The sequence below is a fragment of the Punica granatum genome, chromosome 1 (assembly GCF_007655135.1).
Source record: "Punica granatum isolate Tunisia-2019 chromosome 1, ASM765513v2, whole genome shotgun sequence".
Classification (NCBI taxonomy): domain Eukaryota; kingdom Viridiplantae; phylum Streptophyta; class Magnoliopsida; order Myrtales; family Lythraceae; genus Punica; species Punica granatum.
The window spans coordinates 54220957-54245448 of NC_045127.1; the positions used below are offsets into that span (position 1 = coordinate 54220957).

General features: G+C 36.5%; 3 protein-coding genes across 5 annotated transcripts; 2 read left to right on the top strand and 1 right to left on the bottom strand.

Moving 5' to 3' along the window:
• Positions 1-8054: 8054 nt before the first annotated feature.
• LOC116192849 lies at positions 8055-12097 on the bottom strand. Its single transcript, XM_031521526.1, has 8 exons — positions 11964-12097; positions 11748-11864; positions 10804-10898; positions 10199-10294; positions 9356-9409; positions 9226-9291; positions 8617-8695; positions 8055-8533 (listed from the first exon to the last, which is right to left on the bottom strand). Exons 1-8 carry the CDS (start codon positions 12036-12038, stop codon positions 8456-8458), a joined length of 660 nt encoding a protein of 219 aa, XP_031377386.1. The 5' UTR covers positions 12039-12097; the 3' UTR covers positions 8055-8455.
• A 3144-nt stretch (positions 12098-15241) lies between these two features.
• On the top strand, positions 15242-18209 carry LOC116192616 (dnaJ homolog subfamily C member 2-like). Of its 3 annotated transcripts, none has more exons than XM_031521214.1 (2): positions 15242-15503; positions 15630-18209. In XM_031521214.1, exon 2 carries the CDS (start codon positions 15717-15719, stop codon positions 17670-17672), a length of 1956 nt encoding a protein of 651 aa, XP_031377074.1. In that variant the 5' UTR covers positions 15242-15503; positions 15630-15716; the 3' UTR covers positions 17673-18209. The 3 variants fall into 3 exon arrangements, with proteins under 3 accessions (XP_031377074.1, XP_031377072.1, XP_031377073.1); XM_031521212.1 differs by having other exon boundaries at positions 15645-18209; XM_031521213.1 differs by having other exon boundaries at positions 15653-18209.
• A 1761-nt stretch (positions 18210-19970) lies between these two features.
• Positions 19971-24263, top strand: LOC116207804 (probable serine/threonine-protein kinase PBL10). The gene is made up of 9 exons (XM_031540901.1): positions 19971-20108; positions 20289-20486; positions 20608-20705; positions 20996-21201; positions 21371-21988; positions 22114-22262; positions 22390-22611; positions 22816-22965; positions 23766-24263. Exons 1-9 carry the CDS (start codon positions 19971-19973, stop codon positions 24045-24047), a joined length of 2061 nt encoding a protein of 686 aa, XP_031396761.1. The 3' UTR covers positions 24048-24263.
• The last annotated feature ends 229 nt before the right edge of the window (positions 24264-24492 follow it).

Genomic DNA, 24492 nt, shown 5'->3' on the forward strand with positions numbered 1-24492 from the left:
GCAATTTTCATTTCTAAATTTCCTCCCTTTCCATCCGATATCGCATGTCATATATATCAATGTCCATATAGACACGTATATTACTATATTTCGGGTGTTCTTGGCCAAGAGAAATTCCATTGCCCAAAAGGAAATTGTAGATTCTTTTTTCTTTATTTATATATATATATATATATCAAGGACGGGCAATAGGAAAAAAGGAGTTTCTCTTCCTTCTTTTCCTTCTTTATTATTTTTCTTATTTTTTGCATAAATTGCAAATTCAAGATACTAAATAGCTGAGCTTGTATTTGGTTTTCAATTGGATAATAATCTAACTCAATTTGATTTTGTGCAATGATTGCAAGTGTTGACGAATATATGAATGAATTTATATGTATGTATATATAGATGTGAAATTTATTATTAAAAAATTGATACGTATATATAAATGTGAAAATAGATAAAGAATTTATTATTAAAAATTAATTATAAAGATTGTTAGAAAAAAAAATATGCGAGAGAATTTAATATTAAATGAGAGAAAAAGATAAAATAAATTAATTTTGGTAAATAATAAAGTTGGGTTGAGTTGAATAAGATTATGATTTTAAAACCAAATAAATGCTTACGGTGCGTTTGGATTCAGAATTAAAATAATTTTGATTTTGATTTTGATTTTGATTTTGATTGTGGAAAATGACAAATGAGATGTGATTATAAATTTGGCTTGGAAACGTGTGTTTTTGTTGTGTAGTGTGTTGAGTTAAAGTTAAAGTTAAAATTTTTGAATTGGGAAATGTGTATTTTTGTTGTGTAGTATGTTGAGTTAAAGTTAAAATCAATTGTTTGGAAATCCAAACAGAGCTTAAAGTTTCTTAACCGTAGAAATCACATATTAAGAATTCCTTATAAGATTAACTATCAATACATCTATATATAACGAAGCAAAAATAACTTCGAAATGCAGCTCTTCAAGAGGTGCTCCGGCAATTATCCGATTTATTACACGAGAATGACTATATTTCATCTTATATATCTTATAAGCTGAAAATCAAAGTAATATATTATTCCTTTTTATTTCTTATATATAAATTATATCGTTCTAATAAAATTTAAATACCATGTTATTAGATTGTTTGGTTACATAATATAATCAAATTCTACTTCATTTCACTTTATTCTTCTCTCAATTCAATAACAAAATTATTACTTTTTATCTTTTTTTTCAATTTAATAATAAATTCTCACATATTTTTTCTTAACTATTATTATAATTAATTTTTAATACTAATATTTTCCTATTTTACATTACCTTTTATTATTTTCTTCAATTTTATAATAAATTATATCATATATTTTAGGTTAACCATTATTATAATTAATTTTTTAATAATAATTTCTTCCGACAATCATAAGACATTGTTTGAGCCTCCCATATTTCCGTTGTTCCAGAAAAGACCAAAAAAATCGATTTCGTTGGACTGTTTACTTATCAAATTATCATTTGGATAAGTAGAAATCTTGTTGGCAGGAAATTTCTCGTTATTTGTGAAATTGTGGTTTGCGAGGACATTCTTGCAACGTGGTGGGTTCTTATTGGGTGCTGTCAAGGACTTGATCTCTGCCACGTGTCCACAAGTGCACAGTTGCTTTCCCCACACGAGAAAATATTCTGTGAGTAATATACAACCACTTAGTTGTATAAAACTGCTTTCTTGAATGACAAATGTCACACAAAGTGCTTGTGTATTATTATAAATAATTTGAGCATGACACTTGTCATTCAAGGATGATGTTTTTCATGATCAAGCGATTATATATTACTCGCCGAATATTTTCTCATCCCAACCACAACCGGTTAAGCAAACTATGCTAGACCAGTCTAATGTTTGTACTAAAATCCGTTTAGTTGTCCAAAAATATTAATGGATTAAAAAAATTAAAAGTCTTTGTCCACGAGAAATTCCAAATGGCTTTACCTTACAATAATATGATAAGAAAAAACTAATAAGACTATAATAATTAAAAATAATTGCAAGTGCTCGTTGATTAACACTACCATATTTATAATACTCATTTTTTGTTATAAAGAGGGACCTATGGTTCATTGACGAAAATCACACGTCAAAACTGTGATTTTGCATTATTAACATGTGTCGATGCACTAAATTTCCTTCTTATATATATTATAATTTAATTAGTATTTTTCACAGCATGCATGGCGAAATAAGATCACTAAAGAATTTCTCATCGTCTACTCTTATCCTCTTAAAAATATTTTCATCTTTTGGTATTATCATTTGGAATGAGTAATTCAAAGTTAATGTATGTTTTGAGAATTCATAGCATGTGTTTTAAGATTTCAATTATTTCTTATTCAATACAAGTCAGTAAATAATCATTTTTATTCATAATGTACGGGGGAAGTCAACTCATTGGAACTTAAGAGGTTGTTTGGATTAAGAGGTTGTTTGGATTGTGGGATATGGATGATTATAAAGGGACAGGTCATGGAATGCTAATAGCTATACAACCATCTATTAATTCAAACCAGCCATAAGGGAAGTAATTTCTCCAGGTTAAATTCAGATGATTTTCATCTATATGTTCCTCTTTTAAAATTAAACAAGGTTATCTAGTTTCGTTGATTTATGAATATGCATATTCTATTTTTAAATTGTGGAAAACACTTTTTTTTTAACAGAAGGGGCAAGCGCTCAAACAAAAAATTAAATTATGTAGAAGCAGGATATAAAAGTTCCAATAATATCACCTAACATGAGATGGCTAAGGCCGTTAGGAATCGAATTAAGATAATGCACTCCAAGTAAAAAAAAAAAGAAATTCTTCGTGTAGCCAATCCGCACGGCTATTATCCTTCCGTTAGGAAAGCATATTTATTGATATGGAGAAAAACAACAAAGACTGTCAAGGCAAATTTTACAATATAACACCTCATTTGAAATATATTACTCACAGGAAAGTGTCCCCTCATGTGCTGCACATGGGGCTATATAGAGAGAGAATCTTAGGTTAAATTTGCAATAGTGATTGAACATTAATTAAATATCAAATAAATTTATAATCATTTTTCAGAATTAGAAACTGTTTCGAGGAACAATGTAACACATGTCGAAATCCTATCAATATAGGGAGCAAGCTACCAACTTCACATGACAGCAGGTTTAAGGGGGCATAACTCGACATACATTATGTGACACGATTAGAATTTCATACGAAATTATCACATATGGCTACATGTTAATTAGATGATGAGTTGCACTTAATAATCTTTTCAGAAAAAACTAATATCCACAAAAAACCAAGTGAATGGAACTACTTGTAAAGATTATCAAAATAGGACTTACCGCCTAGCAGAAATGATAAAAAAAAAAGTTATATGACTACCATTTTTGCAATACTTTTTTCGCATTTATGTATTCCGAAAAAATAGCATATAACTCACATATCAAATGATTGACTACGAAAATGGATCGTTATTGTATTTTCTTATTGGAGAATTAATGGCACATATCTTTGTAAGTTTATCCATGAAAGATTGGATGAACAAAATGGATTATCCGACAACGACCATCTTAAGTTTATGGGTTCTAATTATTACTTGGATTTGGCTTAAGACAGGATGATCCACAGGTATCAAAAGGCACCATTAACTAAAGAAGCCTAGCTAGTTTCGCATGATTATTACCACAAGATCATAATTAGTGGTGAAAGTTTCTTTTTGATGATACTGAAAGTTACTCGACTGGCTGCGCATCTTTTTCCCTATTAAGTGTCAATTTAATGTGAAATCACGTTTTTAAAAAAAAAGGCATTAGAACGAGATGGATGACTGCTTTAATTTCTCTAATCTAATCAACAAATTTCATAACAAAAATTTTAAGTATTTTCATCTCTTCGTAATTTGACTGTAAAACTTAGATATTTTGAACGAAGTAATAGACACGACATAAATGTATCTAACGAGGACCGGTACATATCATATTGTCAAGATGTTAGTCGTGTGGGTATATTGGATATATTAAATCATTTTAAGTCCTTATATTTCGTAGGATCTCCCACAACATATATTTCTATAAAATACCACTTAAAATATATCACTTATATAAAATTGACTACCTTTTATAATAAATACTATCAACAAATGTAACAAGTATATTTAAATTTTTTAACAATAAATAATTTAAGAAACAAATATTAAAATAGACATAGGATATTTATATTAAAAATAATTAGTTAATCATATGTATAAATTATCACAAGGACAGTAAATATATAAATTTACTAGCACATTAAAAAATAAAATTTATCTTGTGAAAACAAGGATTTTTATTGCAATATTTGAAAGAATGTGCAACATAAAATTTATATATTTAAATGTGATGTCTTCAATATATATTTGTATTATATTAATAACATCCAACATCTGCAAAATAAAATACTTAGTTAGCTATACGAAGGATTTTCAAAAAGATTAACACAACAAGACTTTGATTCTATGAATGAGGGTTACATAGAGAGTAAAATTTTAGCCGATAAAAGTAAGGATTTAATAATATATTATCTTAAAAAATATTTGCAAAATCATATTTGTGCACTTGCAGTTCATCATATTTGTAATTAAATAAATACGCAATGCAATTAATAGGAGAATTAGTAGCAACATTGCAGTAAACAATTTAAAATTAGTATGATATATTAGCTTTGTAATTTAAAATATTTAGTTATAGTTAAAAAATATATCTATTTTTTAAAAAATTATAAATAATTATGTGGAAAAAAACCCATGCAATAAACTAGCGAGAACACTAGTTAATTAGTATAACTTATTATACCAAAAAAATCAATTTCGTTAATTTTGCAATTTGAACATAAAACATAGTGGCATTTCCAGTAGTTTATCGCACGTCGGAGGGGCGTTTATGAGGTGAAATTCGACAAGGAAAATGCAGAGCAGGAATATAATGACAGCAGAGCACAGTGGCCAATTCCACGCGCTTTCCTCCGTTCTGCAAACGAACTGAGGTGTCATGCGGGGGGGCCCACGAAAGACAGCACGGACCGCATTGCTCTCTGACAGCGCGTGGCGTGGCCGAGCAAGATGGGCGCGTGGGCATGATTCCCGCATCATTAGTGTGGCACTATTTAGTGGGAAGCCCTTTCTCAGCCATTAGGCATCTATTGGAAAGACATGGATGCCCCTTTTTTCCTCGTTCAAGTCTTTTTTGACTTCGAAATCTTCCATATTGGATCGCTATGACGACGACTGACCATAAAATTTCCCGTAATCTAAGGATTACACCATGTTATTCCAACTACAGTCCTGATTGAGGTCACATTAATTACGCGTACAATACGTTAGATTTTGTCTTTTTCTTTCACAACGGCCATTAAATAAAAATAAAAGCTACGGGAGATCATATAATTTTCCGAAGAAATTCTAAGACGATATGACTTCACAATATCTTTATAATCCCGGTTAGCTTCGTGTTAGTTAGTTAATTAGCACAATATCTTAGATTTTTCAAACCTGGTGACGCGGTACTTCATCACAATATGTAGGAAAATACCAACGAAATTACACTAAACGATAGAAGATTCGTAAATTGTGCAACCAGGTTACTGGTGAGTCAAACCCTTTAATAATCATGGGTCTTCCTTCGAGTCACAATCATTATATATATGTATATATATATATATATAAGCCAAGAAGCGGGATGTGGTTGCGCCATTTCGAGATATATGATATTATTTTATGTTCAATGTGTTGAAAATCTTATAAATAGGAGATATATCGTTCCACTTCACCTAATCCTATATATCTATATTTTATCTCTCGTTCTTTTTACGCACCGATATATATATTACATTATTGTTATCTTTTAATATATATATGTTATTCATAAGACTATATAATTATTCTTTGTCATCATAATTTTTCATTCCTAACTCTAACTCACAATTTGTAATGTTTATAAATGTATATAGTCGGTACAATTTATAGTTTTGGTCTTCTTTTCTAAATCTATATTCCTTCCCGCGTTGTATACGTTGATTGTCTATTTGTAATCGTATAAAAATTGATAAGAGATTACCACGTAACGCATGGATATCAACTAGTTTCAGGAACTGCAAAGACTATTCATTTATAATATTTTAAGTAAATCTAGTAGCTAAATTTCAATTATATGTCTATTGTTATACTAATAAGTAGACATAAGTTCGTATCATAGAAAGAAAGTGCATATGCATAATGTGTGAGTTAGGTGACCAATATATATATATATATATATACATATACAATTTTAAGTTTACATGTGACTATTAAAGCCGCTTCATTGTGCTTTTAAAAGTTAACAAAGCATCCAAAAATCAATTTTTTTATTGGCGCTTTCCATTAATTATTTTTTCACCAGCTGATATATTCCGAATCTGACTCCTGCTAATCACGTTCAAATTGGATTAACCTATTAAATAATAAAACTCTTACGATCGTGAATTTCTTACATTTATAATTTTCAAATCCAAAACTTTATTTAAAGAAAAAAGATATCGACCACCTGAATCAATTGCATCGGTTACCATTCACCCTCTTTTTTTACTCTTCACAAAGGCATAACAAAAGCATAACAAAAGCACTTTTGGCTTCGTGAGGTTCTTATGGCCTATCTATGGCTTTATTTGCCCTTCCAATTTGGGAAATTTCAACATCAATAGAGACTACAAAAGGATTTTTTTTTCTCGTTTCTAAATTTTAATGAAATGATCAAATAAGATTTAAAGGTGCCGTTATTCGCGATGGTCCAGTTGAAATGCAGAAACGATATTCGACAGTGACATGTTTGATCATATAGTGAGTCCTATATATTGACTGAAAAAATGCACGACTTGAATATGAATTATATTGGTTGCAACTATTTCTTGTATATATGTCAGGCTTATAGTCTTCTTGACATACGATAATATATGAGCCTGACGTTTATATATTACGTTATATTCGAATCCTTTTCACAGCAGCCTGCCTATCTAAATCTAATTGCATACGATAATTTATCTATGCATTCAGGTACAAAATTCATATAATTTGTTATAAACCGTCATCTGAAGCGGTACTACGCACAAAAGGGTCTGCTGTCGGTCTTCGCATCGAATATATATTGGAAAAGGATACGTGGGAGAACTTTTCAAACAAATAATCGGGTGGTGATGGTAAGCAACTAAACTCTCACCACACCAAAAAGAGAGAGGAAGAAAGCTGTGGGCTTTCATCAATGGAACAATACAAAATATCAATAGGCAACGGCTGGGATGACACAGAATTCCTTCGTTATCATTCCATCGAATGTTCAAACATATGCCATGGCATCACTTGGAGCAGCAAACCCGACCTATGATCATTGCAAATGCCGCAGGTAATTATGGTTGAGCACGGAAGCATGAATCGTGTTCTTAAATTTATCATCCCCCAGGTGTAAAATCAGAGAAGACTGACAATTCGGAGATATTAATCCTCATATTCATCTCTCCAGTAATCGACCATTTCTTTTTTTGGCCAAAAATAATCTCATTGTGATTTTCACTGTCAGATACTAGCCGATACAAACTTAATTTCTTACAAGAGAAAAATAGAAAAAGAAAAAGAAAAAGGCAGACAAGTACAAACTAAAAGAATCAGATATTGTCTTGATGTAATTACTTTACAAATCAATGGCGCCGCAGGTTCAATCTATAGTTGTGAAGGGTTGTTGTGCCAAATACCAGTCCACGATCCTCTTGACTCCAGCCCTTTGTTTTGCATTTAATTTTTCCTAACTATTATTATAACTAACTCTTTTAATAACAAAACCTCTCATCTACTATTACCTATTTTGTCTCTAGCGGCTGAAGGGGAGTGGAATTGAATTCCAACTCCAAAATCAAAGGAACCTAAAATGTGACCGGGTAAGTGGTTTTATTTTTGTCTATTATGTTTGTTTATGTGGAGGTTATTATAGCCATAGCAGCTCTTGGTTTCTATAGAAACAGATAAATGTTATGAAATTGATATCCCAGCAAAAAAATGTTACGCTGTTGATCATTGCTCATGTGGTGCAGATGCCTATGTTTACTGCCGCTCTGCTTTTGCCCTTTGTCTGGAAATTGGTGAGGGGTCGGTTATCGCTAAGCTATATTTTACTTATCCTCTAGTCACATTGCTGGTGTTTCTAACCAGGGCTCATTCCCGACCCCCTGACCAGTACATACCAAACAATAGCCCTGTCAGGTAATGTTGTAAGGGAAGTTAAGTTCATACCATAATAGCTGTACATCTATGTGAATAGATGTAGATAGAGCTTTCTTCTCAGTTGCAAGTACTACATTTTAGCAGGCCTAATGACTTATAATACAAACTCAAGATTAGAACTAGATCTGACTAAATAACTAATTACGCAAAAGTGGATGAATCAATTTGTCAAGCAGAGATCAGCGTCACAGCAAGGAATAACACGACGGCGAGCCCGAAACAAGAAGCCACGATTGCAAAGAATGCCTGTCAAATATAAATTACGACAGGATAAGTCTGGTACGAACATGATGTGTCAGAGAGATGTATGAAATCTTGATTCAACTAACCTTCTCCCGGGACTCGAACTGATATTTCTCCGCAAACCATGACAATCCTCGGTCAACGAAGGGGGCTAGCGCGAGGGCCCTGGATAAGAAACAATAGTTCATAACCTGACGAATTTATGGCCCTTGCATGAGACTATATATATATATATATATATATGTATGTATGTATGTATGTATAGGTAATATACATATATATATATATATATTCGCATGACAGAGTGGTAAAGATTATGCAAGTTCTGTTTTTGGAATCAGTTGAACAAATAGCAACTATGCTAGATTAGCATGATAGCTATCAATACGTCATACTGTCATGAATGTAAGGCTTAAGTATGAAAGAACTGGCCTCCTGCTCTCTGTATTAGTCATAAGATCACATTAAATATTTTCCACAACCAACTCCATAAAGCTAACACTATAACTTCTGGTCAAGTTATAAAATTCTGTTCCCTATGAGGGGAAAAGGATCGAGTTCTGCATAGCAGGTTAAGTTATCTATACCGACTGATCCGGATAAGAGAAAGGATTATAAATATGCACGTCCAGCAAGTTGTCCATACATAACACGAAATGAAACTTACAAACGAAGTTTTTGGTTTAGCAACTCACCCTCCAGCTCTTGCCAGCTTTGTAACCTGGCTTCCAGCCCATACCATGGCCATCACCTTAAGAAATCTACAAAACTGTTAAATGATGGCAACAAAGTTATCTCAGAAGCTAGTAAAAAAGGATAACCTACCTTTCAACTGCAGCAAGATAACCCATTTTTCCCGGTGCTGGTGCAAAGTAAAACCTAGAGAGCAGCTTACATGAGTATCAGATACGTTTTCCAATTTTAATGTTAAATTCACTGAACAGAAGCACCAAGAAAGTGCAAAATACATTTTCCGTATAACCTTTTTATGTCAAGAATATCTTTTAAGTAAGTAAGATAATGGAAAGTAACAAGCAATTTCACATTTTCTCTATTTTTGGGGAGCTGTTCCAGATGCTCAATTTATAGAATTTCCCTCGTGTGGATAGTCAATCTGTTCTCACTCTAGAAAAAGAAATTGTGAATTGATTTGCTCAATGGCGAGCAGCCAGGGATCCAGCAGATGTGTTTTACCCTTCAGATGGCAGTGCCATGGAGAATAAATAGCCTGACATAACTTAAATCAGGTTTAATTTTATCCCAGGATCTTCATTGTATCAATAAAATTGATATCAGGTTTCAGTTTTTAACACGCAAAAGAATGTTCATACAGTATCTCAAAATGCTAACTTGAGCAGACCCTGAGTCATAAAACGGTATACACACATGATTTAATTTAAGAAATATAAAAAGACTCGTCAAGGTATGTGTACAAGTTTCTTCCATGATGATAGACAAAAGCGCAGAATTCCAGCTATGCCAATTCTAAGTGACACAGTTACATTAATATTTCAACCTTTCACATGGCTACCTTTTTCTCCAGTCACTTAGATTGATTGATATAACGTTCACAGTGTCGCAACTGACCATATCTGAGTATCAGAAGACTTAGCAAGGCCTACATGCACTGATTGCACTGATCTACTAAAACAATCATTCATTACTAACCACACTAGAAGAAATGTTGTGAGATAGTATGCAGTGTTAAGTAATCCATAGGACAAAATTCCTGATATCCCATATCTCTTCAGCTTCTTCAAGGTCCTAAACAAACCAAATGATTTGGAATCAGTCCAGATACGCAGAAAGAATACATGCAAGAAACAAAACGACTCCAGAATGTAAAATATAGTATCTGAATGGAAGACAGGATTTGTAGAAAGACAAGAGAACAACTGAAAACTTGTTACATGTTGGGAGCCAAGATGAAGTCTAATCAGAACATAGGCCAACAGTGTCATCACTTGGTTCGTTTAAGAGATTTTTTAACCAATATCTACAGACATCCACTTCTCCACTGACCTATAAGTAACCAGTTAGGAGAACTGCACTTGTTCACTCATAATTGAAAAAGACAATCCGGAGCCGAAAAAAATTTCTTCAAGTAATAGGACTACCACATGTTGAGCGAAAACTCAGGACTGCTTCATAACAGTTGGAATGAAATACTTGAAACTACTACTTCAAAGAGAGGAAAGCTTAGACTCATATCGATGAAATTAGAACAAACTAATACTCTTAATGACTGACAGTAGTGGGCAAGCAGTAAATACTCGTTGGATGTGATTGGTTCACTTGTATGGTTTCTGTTCTCTTGAGTACCTTCATCATTGATAGAGCTACTTTCGGCATCCGACACACTTGATAGCTGTACAATTCAGCATAAGCACGTCACTAATGGATTAACTAAAGGGAATTAACCACTTAATTATTTAAGGGCAAAACAACAAGGATTATATAGGCAATTTTTGTTCTTTCAAATCCAACTTATAAAATAAAACCTACAAATGCCAATAATGTTGAAAAGTCACATTTACCCCAAGCTCAAAGCCTTGAACAAAGAAATAGTAGAGAAAAGACCAGCAATTTATTCATAGCACAAACCCTGCAGTGAAGCGTCAGGCTGCAAACTGCACAATACCTATAGTGATGGTATTACTTTACTGGTTTTCAGAGCTCTACAAATGTCCAAATTGAAACCAACAAGCAGAATAAGCAAACACCCACTCACTCATCTTCGGTGTTAATATTGCCTTGGATCAGAATCGTTGTCCCAATTTACTAGCCTACACGATAATCATCATCTCTACATGTCATCATTCTCTGCCTCCTAAACCACCATGTTTGACGAAAATGAGAATTTAAGAATACTTAATTGCATCAACCATAAGCATTCCACAACCTTCATGACTGAAATCAATTCTAGATAAGCTTTAGAATGACCGCAAGCACGATCTTAACCCTACACTTCATAGAAGAACTTTCGCAGAAGCTGAAATCAAACGACTTCTCATCCACAAGCAAATCATATCTGATTGCATATCACAATCAAGCGAAAGGACAAGCTTCTCAGGAGCTCTCACGCCTCTAGGCATACAAATTGACGAACATCATCGTCAACAAAGAAGATGAACAGAATATCCGAAGCGGAAGAAGAAAATGTCGATAGCAAACCATACGCAATCTCATAGACAGCTAAAACCGAAAATAAACTCACGTTGTCGCCACCGCTTTTGCACCGGATCTGAAAGCAAGAGAACCGCAAGAGAAGGCGATCCTTCGTCGGATTACGCGGATGGAATCGCGCGGAAGCCCTAGGAGGAAGCAAGAGCAACTGAAGAAAACGCAAAAAGCACGACGAGCTGAGAAGAGCTGAGCGTATGGAACGAACTCAACGTGAGTAGAGAGTCGCAGAGAGAAGCGATGAACTGACCTTCGACTGCAATGGCGATGGAGATTGCTTGAGGGGAAGATGGCGGGGAGTAGAGGATCGTAGGAGAGGAAACATTTTGGCGCCTCCTGATGTTATGGCGCCCCGAGTGAGAGATAATACTGACACAGGGCGATTTTGTTGATTCATATTATATTGATATTGATATACTAATGGCGTCCGGTTCTGTTCAATCCGGTTCGGACCGTGACATTGTTGGTTTGGGAGTTTTTGTTGCTGATGGAGAAATACTGAAATAAAGTTACTGAAAAATAAGTACCGATTTCAAAATAAGTTAAAATGTTTGGAAGAAATTAATTTAAAGTTGCTGAAAGTATAAAAATTAATTATTAATATTTGAAATAGAATAAACATAATCAGATTTCATAAGTATATATCAGTCTATTTGAGGAAATTACGTTTACAACCGTAATTTCGACTCAAATTTCACAAAACATCAAATTTGCTTAAAATTATAAAAAAAAAAGTGAATATGAATCATCCAATCGCACTCCCAAACGAACCCTTAATCCTTATTATCTATTTGTATTATCAATAAATGATTTATTTATTATGTGTGTGTATATATATTCAGCATAAAAAATAAATGTTTTTTTATCAAGAGATGGTTTAGCGCAGTGGTATACCTCTTGTCTAGTGACCAATAAGTCGTTGGTTCAATACCTAATGGGATTATCGTATCTTTTTATTATATATTTAGGATTTCTATTTCAATGTACTAGACCCATTGACCTCCCTTATAATAAAAAAAAATACATGCTTTATTATGTACTAACACTTGAAGCCCGCGCGCTGCCGCAAACCGAGAAAATGTTTTATCAAATTTATTTGTTTTGTCTATCATAGTAGCATGTGTAATAATAATTTATATATTGATTATCATTAAAGCAATGATAAAAAAACTATCTATGTTTGAAAATTGTATACTTTTCATGATAGTAGATCATCATAATTTTCAATAAATATTGCGCTAATTAATATTTCATACGGTGTAAAATCTAACGTTACTTCCCACTAATGGTAATTTAAATTATCAATAGTTCTAATTAGAAAATGATGACCAAAATATAAAAAGTCTTAGGTGGTTCGTTACTTTTGATTGGATGAACTTTATTTATAGTTAGGATTTAATATTCATTAAAAGCATTTCGTTGCCATAACTTTTGTCAATAGTCATGCAAGAATTTGTCTCAATTAAGAGCATGGTATAATCATGCTTTCATTGAAAAAATAAGTACATTTTAAACTAATGTGGGTTGATTTTATGCTAATATAACGCCTTTTCTTTTAGAAACGGTCTCGAGTGCAACTTTTGTAATTAGCAAAAATTCACGATTGGAAGATCTTCATCCTTTAGTGAGTTGACCTCATTTGAATTTAAATAAGTCTGACAAATTAATTTGCTAGATAGTAGATGGCGTACATTTAAAAAAAGTACATCAAAACAAAAAGGTTTTTATATTGAAATTAGATAAAAGATTTGAGAAATATTGTAAAAGAAAAAATAATTAAGGTTAAATTAATAAGGCCTATTGAACTTTAGGATAGTAGGCGATGTACACTGGAAATTTTTTTGTATATACAATTAAAACTATATCTAAATTAAATCAAGATTTTTAAATTTAAAAAGAATTTTAATTATAAAAAAATGTATAGAATACTTCATTATATTATGGAAAAAAATACTCTTTGTGGGTTACATGCATAATATGTATGTGGCCAAACTTATCTTTCTTGTATCTTGCAAGATGGTCATTGGGGCCGTTGAAACAGTCGAACAAAACTCTTATACTATTGTTATTTAAAAAAATGCGTAAAAAAATAAAAAATAAAAAATAAAAAAGTGCATGTGAGAGTATAAAAAAGTATGCTACTCTCCCTATCGTGCATATGGACCTGTTTTAATTTTTTAATATAATATCAGCGAATCATTCTTTTTCAAGCATAATTCACTTTTTAAAAATGCGACCGCTCTTTTTTTATAATTGGTTAATTTCATTGATCACCAAAAAGATACTTACAATGGAAATCACCAACCAAAAGAGCCTATACATCAAGGTAACCTATCTCAGAAGTAAGCCTGAGCAAAACAAGAATTTGCCACCTTAAGATAAAAATTGGACAACGCTGTAACCCTCAACTTTACAAAAGAGACCTACATAATAATTTTCACTTACTTGCATTCTTTTTGAAAACTTTGCTTGTTTCTCTCCTTCCAAATTTCGAAAATATATACTATCCACATCAACTTAATAAGAACAACATCGAACTTCCTCCCTCAAGAGAGCATATCCATTCAATGAAATTAGTATGTTTTCCAATCAGTTATTGGTACTTTTGTTTTGAGTAAAATAGGAATTGAATGAGATGCCACTTATTCTCCGATACAAGATATCCTTTTACCATTTAAAAATAGGAAGAATTTATATATATTTTTGTTCGAGTGTAAATTAATGTAAAACTTGATTAGATATGAAATGCATTCAATGTGGATAAGTCTTTTTTTTTTTTGCAAAATAGTTTGTCGAACTGAAAAAAAATAAAAAATAATTACAATTCATCAACAATTCTCTCTCGATGAAGAAAATTTATATGGGACGATAGTTTTAATACTTAAAAAATGACCTAAACCAAAATAAATTATGCTAAACAATCGCAGAGAGTTCAAAGATAATAAATTACATATATATATATATTTATATATAAAGAAGCTAAAAGGTCTCTTAATAGCTTTTTTTCATGATGTAATGTTAAACTGTCACTCCCTATAAAAAACGATTGGGATCTCGAAAGTTGAGGAGTGAATGTCGCCAAGCACCCGCGCCTCTGATTTTGAGAGAGGAGACGCTACGATTAAAAGAGAGGGGGCCCTGCTAGCAACCGCCACCGATGTTCGGTTTCTTTTAATGATCAGTGGATGTCTGACCTGCTCACCACCCTATTCAAGAGGCGATGCTATCAAACATTATCGATAATTTACGTTATTTTCTTTGTTTTATTTTATTTTTGATAATATAAAAAATGTAAACTTAAAAGTACAAAAGGCGTAATTTAAATACTTTTTTGTATAAGTTAATTTAATCATTATTATTAATTTACGTGACATTTATTTTATAGCCTCTCCGAGATAAATGTGAGAATATTGCCTTGAAACTTGAAAGCAAAAAAAATGGAGAAAAAGTATGAGCAGGGAAGTGATGGTATAATTGGTATTTCTCCCTTTATTATTTTTCTCTTTCTATATGTATTTGATGACCCCATCTTCATTTTCTTCTACCGTGGTGGTGTGCCCTAACCCCTCTCTCTCTCTCTCTCGCTCCCGCCGCTCCCAATCCCCTGCCGCATAGCTGTCGCAACAGATCGCCGCCTCAACTCCGCCTGCTGTGGGCGAGCACCGTCCCTCAGCCTCTCATCTTCCTCGCCTCGCCGACCACGCCAACTCCGACCCACCGTGCCTCAGTGGGTCTCTCTTTCTTCCTCAGCCTCGCCAACCCCTGGCCAGTCCCGAGGCTCCACGGTCAGGTTAGCTTGCTCTAGTTAATGTGTGGATGTATCTGCGAACGCCGCCTGATGCTGTTGGTTAATCAATCATCTGCAATTTCGTGTTCTGTCAAAATTGCTTTTAGCCGACGATTCTGAATTGCGTAGTCTGAAAATTTGCAGCTTTTTAGGGTTTAGGTGTCGGAACGGAGAAGGGTGTCGTTGGACTTGTGTGGGCCGCCGTCATTGTCCGACATGGCAGTTCATAGATGTCGGCTTATCACCTACTCAGAGGAGATTATCGATGGCCAGCCGATTTATGTCGCTTCAAACTGCCTTCCCGTCAAGGCTCCGAGATTCGAGCCTGCCGGGCACTCCTTCCACGCCACTGCACTGAAGCTGCTCGGTTATGGTGAGGAAGAAGAGGCAGATGGTGATGACCAGTCGGTGTCCAGTGATAAGGACCAGAGCTTTATCCACTCTGCTGATCCGTCGTACAGCAGCAAGGGTAAGAAGAAGTCTGGTTCCGGAAGCAAGCAGCAGGATCACTATGCGCTGTTGGGGTTGAGCCATTTAAGGTACCTCGCCAGCGAGGATCAGATAAAGAAAGCATACAGGGAGACTGCCTTGAAGTATCATCCCGATAAACAAGCCGCCCTGCTTCTTGCTGAGGAAACCGAAGCTGCTAAGCAGGCAAAGAAGGATGAGATTGAGAGCCATTTCAAGGCCATCCAAGAGGCATATGAGGCACTGATCGATCCTGTTAAGAGGAGGATATATGACTCGACAGACGAGTTTGATGATGAGATTCCGACAGATTGTGCCCCGCAGGACTTCTTCAAAGTTTTCGGTCCTGCCTTTATGAGGAATGGGCGGTGGTCAGTTACTCAGCCCGTGCCTTCTCTGGGCGGTGAAGATGCTCCTCTCAAGGAGGTGGACAATTTCTATGACTTCTGGTACTCCTTCAAGAGTTGGAGGGAGTTTCCTCATGCAGATGAATTTGACCTCGAGCAAGCTGAGTCTCGTGATCATAAGAGGTGGATGGAGAGGCAGAATGCGAAGCTATCGGAGGGAGCTAGGAAGGAAGAGTATGTGAGGATACGAACTCTTGTTGACAATGCCTACAAGAGAGATCCACGAATTCTCAGGAGAAAAGAGGAAGAGAAGGCAGAGAGGCAGAGAAAAAAAGAGGCCAAGATTCTTGCCAAGAGGCAGCAGGAAGAAGAGGCTGCAAGGAAGGCTGAAGAGGAGAAACGACGGAAAGAAGAGGAAGAAAGACGGGCTGCTGAAGCCGCTCTGCAACAGAAGAAAGTCAAGGAGAAAGAGAAGAAGCTTCTTCGCAAAGAGCGGGCCCGCCTTCGAGCTCTTTCGGCATCCCTTGTATCTCAGCGCTTGCTTGGAATCTCTGAGGATGATGTTGACAGTCTCTGCACCTCACTCGACACTGAGCAGCTGAGGAACATATGTGATAAGATGGAAAGCAGACAAGGTGCAGAACGCGCTGAAGTTCTGAGAGATGCGCAAGGATCGAGTCACAAGTCAGAGGATGAGAAACAAGGTGAGAAGCAGAACCAGCAGCAGAATGGGTCCATGCGGGTTAGTGGAAGCTTGCCCTTTGGCAGCACGGAGAAGAAGGAGAAGCCCTGGGGAAGAGAAGAGATTGAACTGTTGAGGAAAGGAATGCAGAAATATCCCAAAGGAACCTCTCGGAGATGGGAAGTTATATCAGAGTACATGGGGACAGGGAGGTCTGTTGAAGAGATCCTGAAGGCTACTAAAACTGTTCTCCTCCAGAAGCCCGATTCTGCCAAAGCTTTTGATTCATTCCTCGAGAAGAGAAAACCTGCCCAGTCAATTGTTTCGCCTCTTACAACAAGAGAGGAAGTCGAAGGAACACCAGTGGCAGCTCATGCACCTGAGACTACTGCTGCTAAGGTAGGTGAAGCAGAAGAATCTTCAAACAGCAGAAGTGGGAGTGCCCCAAACCCTGAGGATTCTGTCACTGAGAATGGTGGTTCGGGTTCAGACCAAGATGTATGGTCCGCTGTTCAAGAAAGAGCTCTCATTCAGGCACTGAAGACTTTTCCTAAGGAGACCAGTCAGCGTTGGGAGAGAGTGGCAGCTGCTGTTCCCGGGAAGACTGTGAACCAATGCAGGAAGAAGCTTGCGCTGCTGAAGGAGAATTTCAGAAGCAAGAAAAACGCAGTCTAATTTGCTTGGCTTGATGGAAGAGTTAAAAGTCAACGAAAGGTGGGTTGAGTTCATTCTTTGGTCTTTTGGGGCTGGATTTGTGAAATCAATATTTATACAAATAGGAGGCAGGGTTACGTCCTTTTGGGTATCCAAATTTTGTTTGATTTTGGGACACAGAACACGCGACTGATTCCTGGAGGACAGGGCAAACCTTTAATTGGAAACATCAGAGTCTGCTCCATCAGGTCGCTTGTATTCTGTAATTTATGTGCCTGCGTATGAAGGCAGACGTGTGATGATAATCAGTCGTCATGTCTGTTAACATTAGAGGGAGGGGTGGTTGATCGAGTAATCTGATGACTTTGTGGTCTCAGTTTAGTCATAGTAATTCTTGGGGTTAGACACAGGCAATTCATTGCTGTTAATACAAGCTTTGAATTCGAGACGGTATCAGCACTCTTCGACTTCTTTAAGCTCCCTGTTGCTTTATATATATATATATATATATATATATATATATTGGTAACAGAAGAAACATAATTTGGTTTTCTTGAACTAGGCTTACCCCTTGCCTCGTACTCCTCGCTCTTTATTGGATTGGATCCGCGTTAAGATATCGAGTCGCTTTTGTCTTCCTTGGAAATACAGTACACAAAACGTAAGTATCAATCATCAATCAAATTGTGAGATTTCCCCTTTTTCCGGATGTATTTCGCTTATTTTCCCATCATATGCTGCACTGGTTGGCGCCCATCCTTAATATCATCGGGAAGTTAAAAGTCGGGTCCGTGCAACATTGGTTCGGGGAGTCCCAGGTTAGACTGAGCCCAAATAGAACAAAACAAGTTAAAGAATAAAAGATTGCAAGTTGCAACGGCAATGACATACATTGTAGGATTCACGAAATGGGATGTCCCTGGAGGTTTCAGTTTTCCTGAGATTCCCAAGTGATATCTAATAAAATATTAAGGAATCAAACGTCCCTAAGGATTGTGTGTCTCATCCTCATGTTCTGCAAGTCGTATGTAAAAAATTTCCTCTGCTGAGGATCTCGTCAACTTATCATGCAAATCTAAGATCTCCTAAAGCCAGGACATATAACCTTCAAGTTCTACAGTCCAGGGAATACGAGAGAAGTAATACCTTGGTATAAATTCGAATTCAGAACCCTCTATGTCGAGAGTCATCGGACTCGGATTTGTAGAATCCCTGCGCTCCCATGAAAATTGGGGACACTCTCGATTTAACAGGCTCCAGCATAACAAAAAACGCACCCAGCCCATAAAAAAATAAAAAAAGAAAAAAAGAAATCAGACGCCGCTGATATTTATATTTCAAGGTGCCGCTTCGCAGTAAAAGCTAAAACAATGAGAAGGATTTATGACTTTCATAAGTTAGCTGTACTTTGATCGTGGTAAAATCCAAGTGAGATGTTGGATAGAAAAAGTTTAGCTCGGGTCAGCCCCCACCAAACCGAGGGGCCTTCAGACAGCTGAATTTAAACAGATAAAATGCGAGTTTCCTCTTCTATTCTTAATAAATTTCTGGCTCAAAACATGTTCCATTATTGATAAATAGGCAATCAGGATTGAATAGACCAGAGGGAGGAGGAAAAAAAAAAAAAACATCTGTATATGGTAAGCGCACGCCTCTTTATCCCCATAAAACATCTGATATGGGCAGAAGCCAGCATGCTCATTCCCCCCCACAGGGCCAGCTCAAGGCGCGCATTTTAAATGATATCGCTTTCAAGAGATGATTAACAATCAGTTGCCAGCACAGAGGCTTTTTGGCACTTTGGATTCATCAATGTCCTATCGTTTTGGTTTCGCTTTTGGTTTCTTCAGTCGCCAGAACCTCGGGGAATATCAATAAAATATGGGGTTCATGCATAGGAATATACAGTATATGAATTTCCTCCTACAACACGAAGATACACTTAAGGGCCCATTCACCTGGAATATCCGAATATGCACTCAGCGCATCCCGGGAGATCCTTCGCCAGGAATCACCGCCAGTCCTTTTAAGCTGAAATTTCTGCTTTATCTTTCCAGATTCCCTACTCACAACAATGTTTCAAAACATACCCATGAAATCACTTTCGAAAGTTCTTGTTGATCATCCATCCATGGAATCAGCACATTGAAGCAGCACGAGTTCAAAATAATGCATCATATCTGCTCAAACACTCGCTTTCCCTTTTTTCAGTTCTTAGATGCAATGCACATAAAAACTTTGAGAAAACAAGTTTTAAAGGGTTCACAATTTCACCTGCTAACGTTCTTCATAGCCTGAGCAAGCTTTGGAAAGCAAACCATGTCTTTAGACACTCAAAGGGTGCTGGTGGTCGTGGATGCTTCCCGGGATGTAAGCCTGAGCGCCATTGAAGGGGCCATACAAGGCTTACTACTTAAGCCTTGTGACAAGATCTTCCTTCTCGGAGTCGTTCATCAGGTTACTAATCCTAGTAGGTTATCTTTGAAGCCTGGGAAACTGTGTAAGAGTTCATGCTTCTGTTTTTCTCCTCCAAGGGCATATAATAGATCTACAAGGCAAGCCTGCATTTGAAATGTCCAAGAAAGGGAAGACAGATTAAAGTAACATATATTACATTGATATGATATTGATCATTAACTCACGCTGCCTATCCCATCCCCCCCGATCCTCCCGTGTTTTTGCTTTTTTCCAGTGGGATACAAGAGCAAGGTGGACTCAGGTTCAATTTTGGGAACGAATCAGAAATTCATAGATGAAGAAGTTGAGCGGAGGAAGGAAGATTACCAAAACAACGAAGGACTTAAGCAAATCTTGCAGCACTGCAAGCTAGGGAAGGTCAAGTACAAGAGCTTACAGAACTTTTACATGATTTGTTGTGCTTTTCCAAGTCATTTGAAAGACTTGAGAATCTGTTCGTGAAAGGCTGAGTGATACTTCTGCGATTGAAATCTCACAGGTTGATTTCCAAATAGATGTGCAATCAGGAGATTCACCTAAGGTTGTTGCTTTAAGAGCTGCCCGGAATCAAAAGGCAACATGGGTGATACTTGATAGGTTTGTCAATCGCCTAGGATTTATTCAGAGTCCGAGATTTTGTTTTCAGACAATAATAGCAACTACCACTTCTTTACTAATATCAAGCATGTTCCATTAAGAAATCCATAATAAGTAATTTCAACCAGCCCGCAAATATGGAATTCTTAGTTTTCGTTACCCGCTAGGAATATGACACGATTCATATTTCCTCCTTATGATAATAGGAAAAGTAACGAAACTGTACTGCACAAACAAAGTTTGGTATTTGTGATGATAGTGCTTGAGTCGAAACCCGTCTTTTAAAGCAGGCACATGAAGAAAGACAAGAAATACCTCATGGATAGGCTGTCCTGCGGAATATCAAGAATGAAACGCAACAACCAAGTCAAAGAGTTGAGAGGGCCGATAAGAGTTACACCCACTAGGAGAAGCATCTCAACTAGAAGCACTCCACTTCAGGTTACCTATGATGAAATGGTAGAAGGCAGCACGGACGAGGAATCTTCCAAAAAGAGTGAGTAATCTCTGTTATCTTACATATTCTAGAACCCGTTATATTAATGTCCTCTTGCTTCAGATTCCGTTAATCTTCGGAAGAATTGAAGGAGATTCCCCAGAGCAATATAACCAAATTTCGACATTCACCAAATACTCATCAAGTGAGTATCTTATGCCAATCGCAGCTTTGACCTCGGGCACTATGGTCAAAACAGGAGACTGGGGCTCTAGCATTAATGAGGCGAAAAGCTCCTCCTCACATCTCAAAGATCAAGAGACTTCGACAAACACTGAAAGAGACACAGCTGAAGAGCAGTCTCCAATTTCTGGCGCTGAGGTTGAAGAGAAGTGTCGCCGCAAGTTGTTTAAGGAAGTTAGTCCTGAAAGTTCACCAGTGCTGCAGAGTGAAAAGTATAATGATTGGATCAAGGGTTCAGATGAGCTGTTTAAAAATTCAATCTGCTTGGTTTGCAATAACAGACGACCAAAGATTGGATGGACGAGGGACTTCACTTTTGCTGAGCTTCAGGCTGCTACAGAAGGGTTCTCCCCAAAGAATTTCCTATCAGAAGGTGGTTTTGGTTCTGTTTTCCAAGGAGAGCTGAATGGGCTGAGAATCGCTGTTAAACAACACAAGAATGCAAGTTCTCAGGGAGAGAAGGAATTCAAGTCTGAGGTCAATGTACTCGGTAATGCTAGGCATGAGAATTTGGTCATGCTGTTGGGTTCCTGTTCAGAAGGAAACCAAAGGCTGCTTGTATATGAATATGTCTGTAATGGTTCACTCGACCAGCATCTATCAAGTAAGAGGAAACATATCCTTTCTTTTCTTCCTCCTAAGACAAGTTTGTTTCCTTACTATTGTATCAATCAGGATTCAGAAGGATATTTAATAATTTTAATATGACTTTTTGGTTCGATGATGCAGAACACTCTCATAGACCTCTTAGTTGGGGAAAAAGGATGAAAATAGCTATGGGAGCTGCAAGAGGTTTACAATATCTGCATGAAAATAATATCATCCATAGAGATATGAGACCGAACAATATCCTTGTGACACACGATTTTGAGCCGCTGGTAAATTCCCACTTATGCTGTTAAGAATTATGAGGCACCATCTTATTTCTGTGGAAAAATGAGATGTTCCGAGGTCCAAATATCTTATTGAACTTCAACTAATGTGACCGAAATTTTCATGTATTAGCTAGGAGATTTTGGCCTCGCAAAAACTCAATATGAGGACTCGGATTACTCCTCAGATACAAGAGTAGTTGGGACTTTAGGATACCTGGCCCCGGAATATGCAGAATGTGGAAAAGTGTCCACCAAGACAGACGTCTACGCCTTTGGTGTTGTGCTACTACAGCTGATCACCGGACTCCAGACGACAGACAAAGAACTTGGAGGAAGAAGTCTCGTGGGATGGGTAACACACTGCAAATTTGTTCTTCTGATTTTTCCACTTCCCATAGCCTTTTTACCGGGAATCCGTATAGAATTGTTATACTTACATGACAAAGCATTTCAAGGGAAATAGTGAATGATGGAGGATCTTAAGGAATTTCAGTTTAGCCTGCTCATCCTATATCTTGAGGACCTTATCTAACAAGAGATGTATTGTGTCCTACAGGCTAGGCCACTATTAAAAGAAAGAAATTATCCGGCTTTGATTGACCATAGAATAATAGACTCCCATGATGTTCACCAACTGTTTTGGATGGTTCGGGTGGCAGAAAAATGCCTCACCAAGGACCCTCGGAAGAGACTGACAATGGACACTGTGAGTTGAAAGAACATTTACTTTTTCCTTTTCTGATATGCAACATCAGCTGATATAAATGCAGAAAGGCATTGAACCCTCAAATCACCTCACGTTCATACTCAGTGACGTACTAGTACTGTATATATAAAATATAGGTATTGCTATCCCATGTGCAAGGTCGCAAATGCATATTAAAATTTCCAAACAACTTAACAAACTCTTCATGTGGCGGCTAAAAGAGGCTTCCATGTTCTTCTCATCTCAAACAAGTTACACTAAATAAACATAAGACTGAAAAATAACGTCGCAACTTTTCATTTTACAGCAGCATATTGGAGCTCAAAATTAGATTTCCTAAAAGCCATTTGATAAACATAAACACTAGTTTTGGGGTAAAGCAAATCATAAGCTCACGAGGCAGTCATCAACCCAATACTTTTGTATGCATCAGACTTATAGATCAATTGGAAGCAACTAATAGTATGTTGTGTGCAGTCATCAAGCTTTGTAATGCATCGAGAAATTGGAAAGATTCTTTAAGACTAAAATCTAAAGCTATTAGCCTATAGACTGAAAATTCTAGTAGTACAAGGGATAGCAAAAATATGATATCTGGACATATGAAGATACCAACGATCTGTTATCGATTTTTCCCATAATAAAAATGTCAACTTATTGTTTTTCCTGCACTGAAAGTAGTATATAACCACTATATCTGTCAAAGTCATTATCTGTCCTGGCTCCTTCCCTCCTATATTATCAGCACCCACAAGTAGACATAAGAATTTTGTGCTCAAGCTTGACTGATTCAACTGCAGGTAGTCACCGCACTAACGTGCATAATGGAGCGCAGATCAGTTCTCTATATAAGAGACTACTCCCCTGCAAACTCGGATTCAGTTGGCAGCATCCCAGAGTCCATGGACTCACCGTGTGAAGACAATAAAGACGACAAAAGCTTCGCTCCTACACCTACTGCTAATAGTATGTTGTGTGCGAGTATAAGGCTTCCACCATCACCTCCATCAGGAAGCGATTGTTGTGGAGGATCCACTGCATGCGTAGGCACCACTATGACTGACGGAAACAGCAATGAATGATCATCACAGACAGCTTTGCCATGCCGTGCGTGACATTGCCGCTAAGATGTGAGCTTCGTGAACTCTAAAAGCTAGCGAAAAGGGTAACTCCCTCCCAATGGAATTCAAACAGAGGTTCGGGAAGATTTCTCATTTGTGAATTGGCTATTTTCGTTTCCTGGTTTGCTATTTTGTAACAGAACCGAAATTCTGAATTAGACAACGTTACATTACAACAATTTTACCGGAATCAGGAAAGTGAAGAGCCAAGAACAAACGATTGCATCAATTTTTTCTGTTCAACGCCCTAAAACTGACCATACCTGAGCTCGGAACTGGATAGTCAATCTCCAACGGATGTATGGGAATCAGCATTACCTTACCTTCAGTGCAGCACCGATTGGATCAGCCTGTGATTGTAGAGAGCGGAGATTTGAGATTTGGAAGGCTCCGTCTCCACTTCTCC

Excerpts from the sequence above, each read along its gene's own strand:
- LOC116207804 (XM_031540901.1), top strand. The coding sequence starts at position 19,971 with ATGTCTTTAGACACTCAAAGGGTGCTGGTGGTCGTGGATGCTTCCCGG. Across the intron at positions 21,202-21,370 it reads CGAGGAATCTTCCAAAAAGA|CTTTGACCTCGGGCACTATG; the intron begins GTGAGTAATCTC and ends TGCCAATCGCAG. Across the intron at positions 22,612-22,815 it reads GAAGAAGTCTCGTGGGATGG|GCTAGGCCACTATTAAAAGA; the intron begins GTAACACACTGC and ends TGTGTCCTACAG.
- LOC116192849 (XM_031521526.1), bottom strand. The coding sequence starts at position 12,038 with ATGTTTCCTCTCCTACGATCCTCTACTCCCCGCCATCTTCCCCTCAAG. Across the intron at positions 10,899-11,747 it reads GCAAAAGCGGTGGCGACAAC|CTATCAAGTGTGTCGGATGC; the intron begins GTGAGTTTATTT and ends TGAATTGTACAG. Across the intron at positions 9,292-9,355 it reads TATCTTGCTGCAGTTGAAAG|ATTTCTTAAGGTGATGGCCA; the intron begins GTAGGTTATCCT and ends ACAGTTTTGTAG.
- LOC116192616 (XM_031521214.1), top strand. The coding sequence starts at position 15,717 with ATGGCAGTTCATAGATGTCGGCTTATCACCTACTCAGAGGAGATTATC.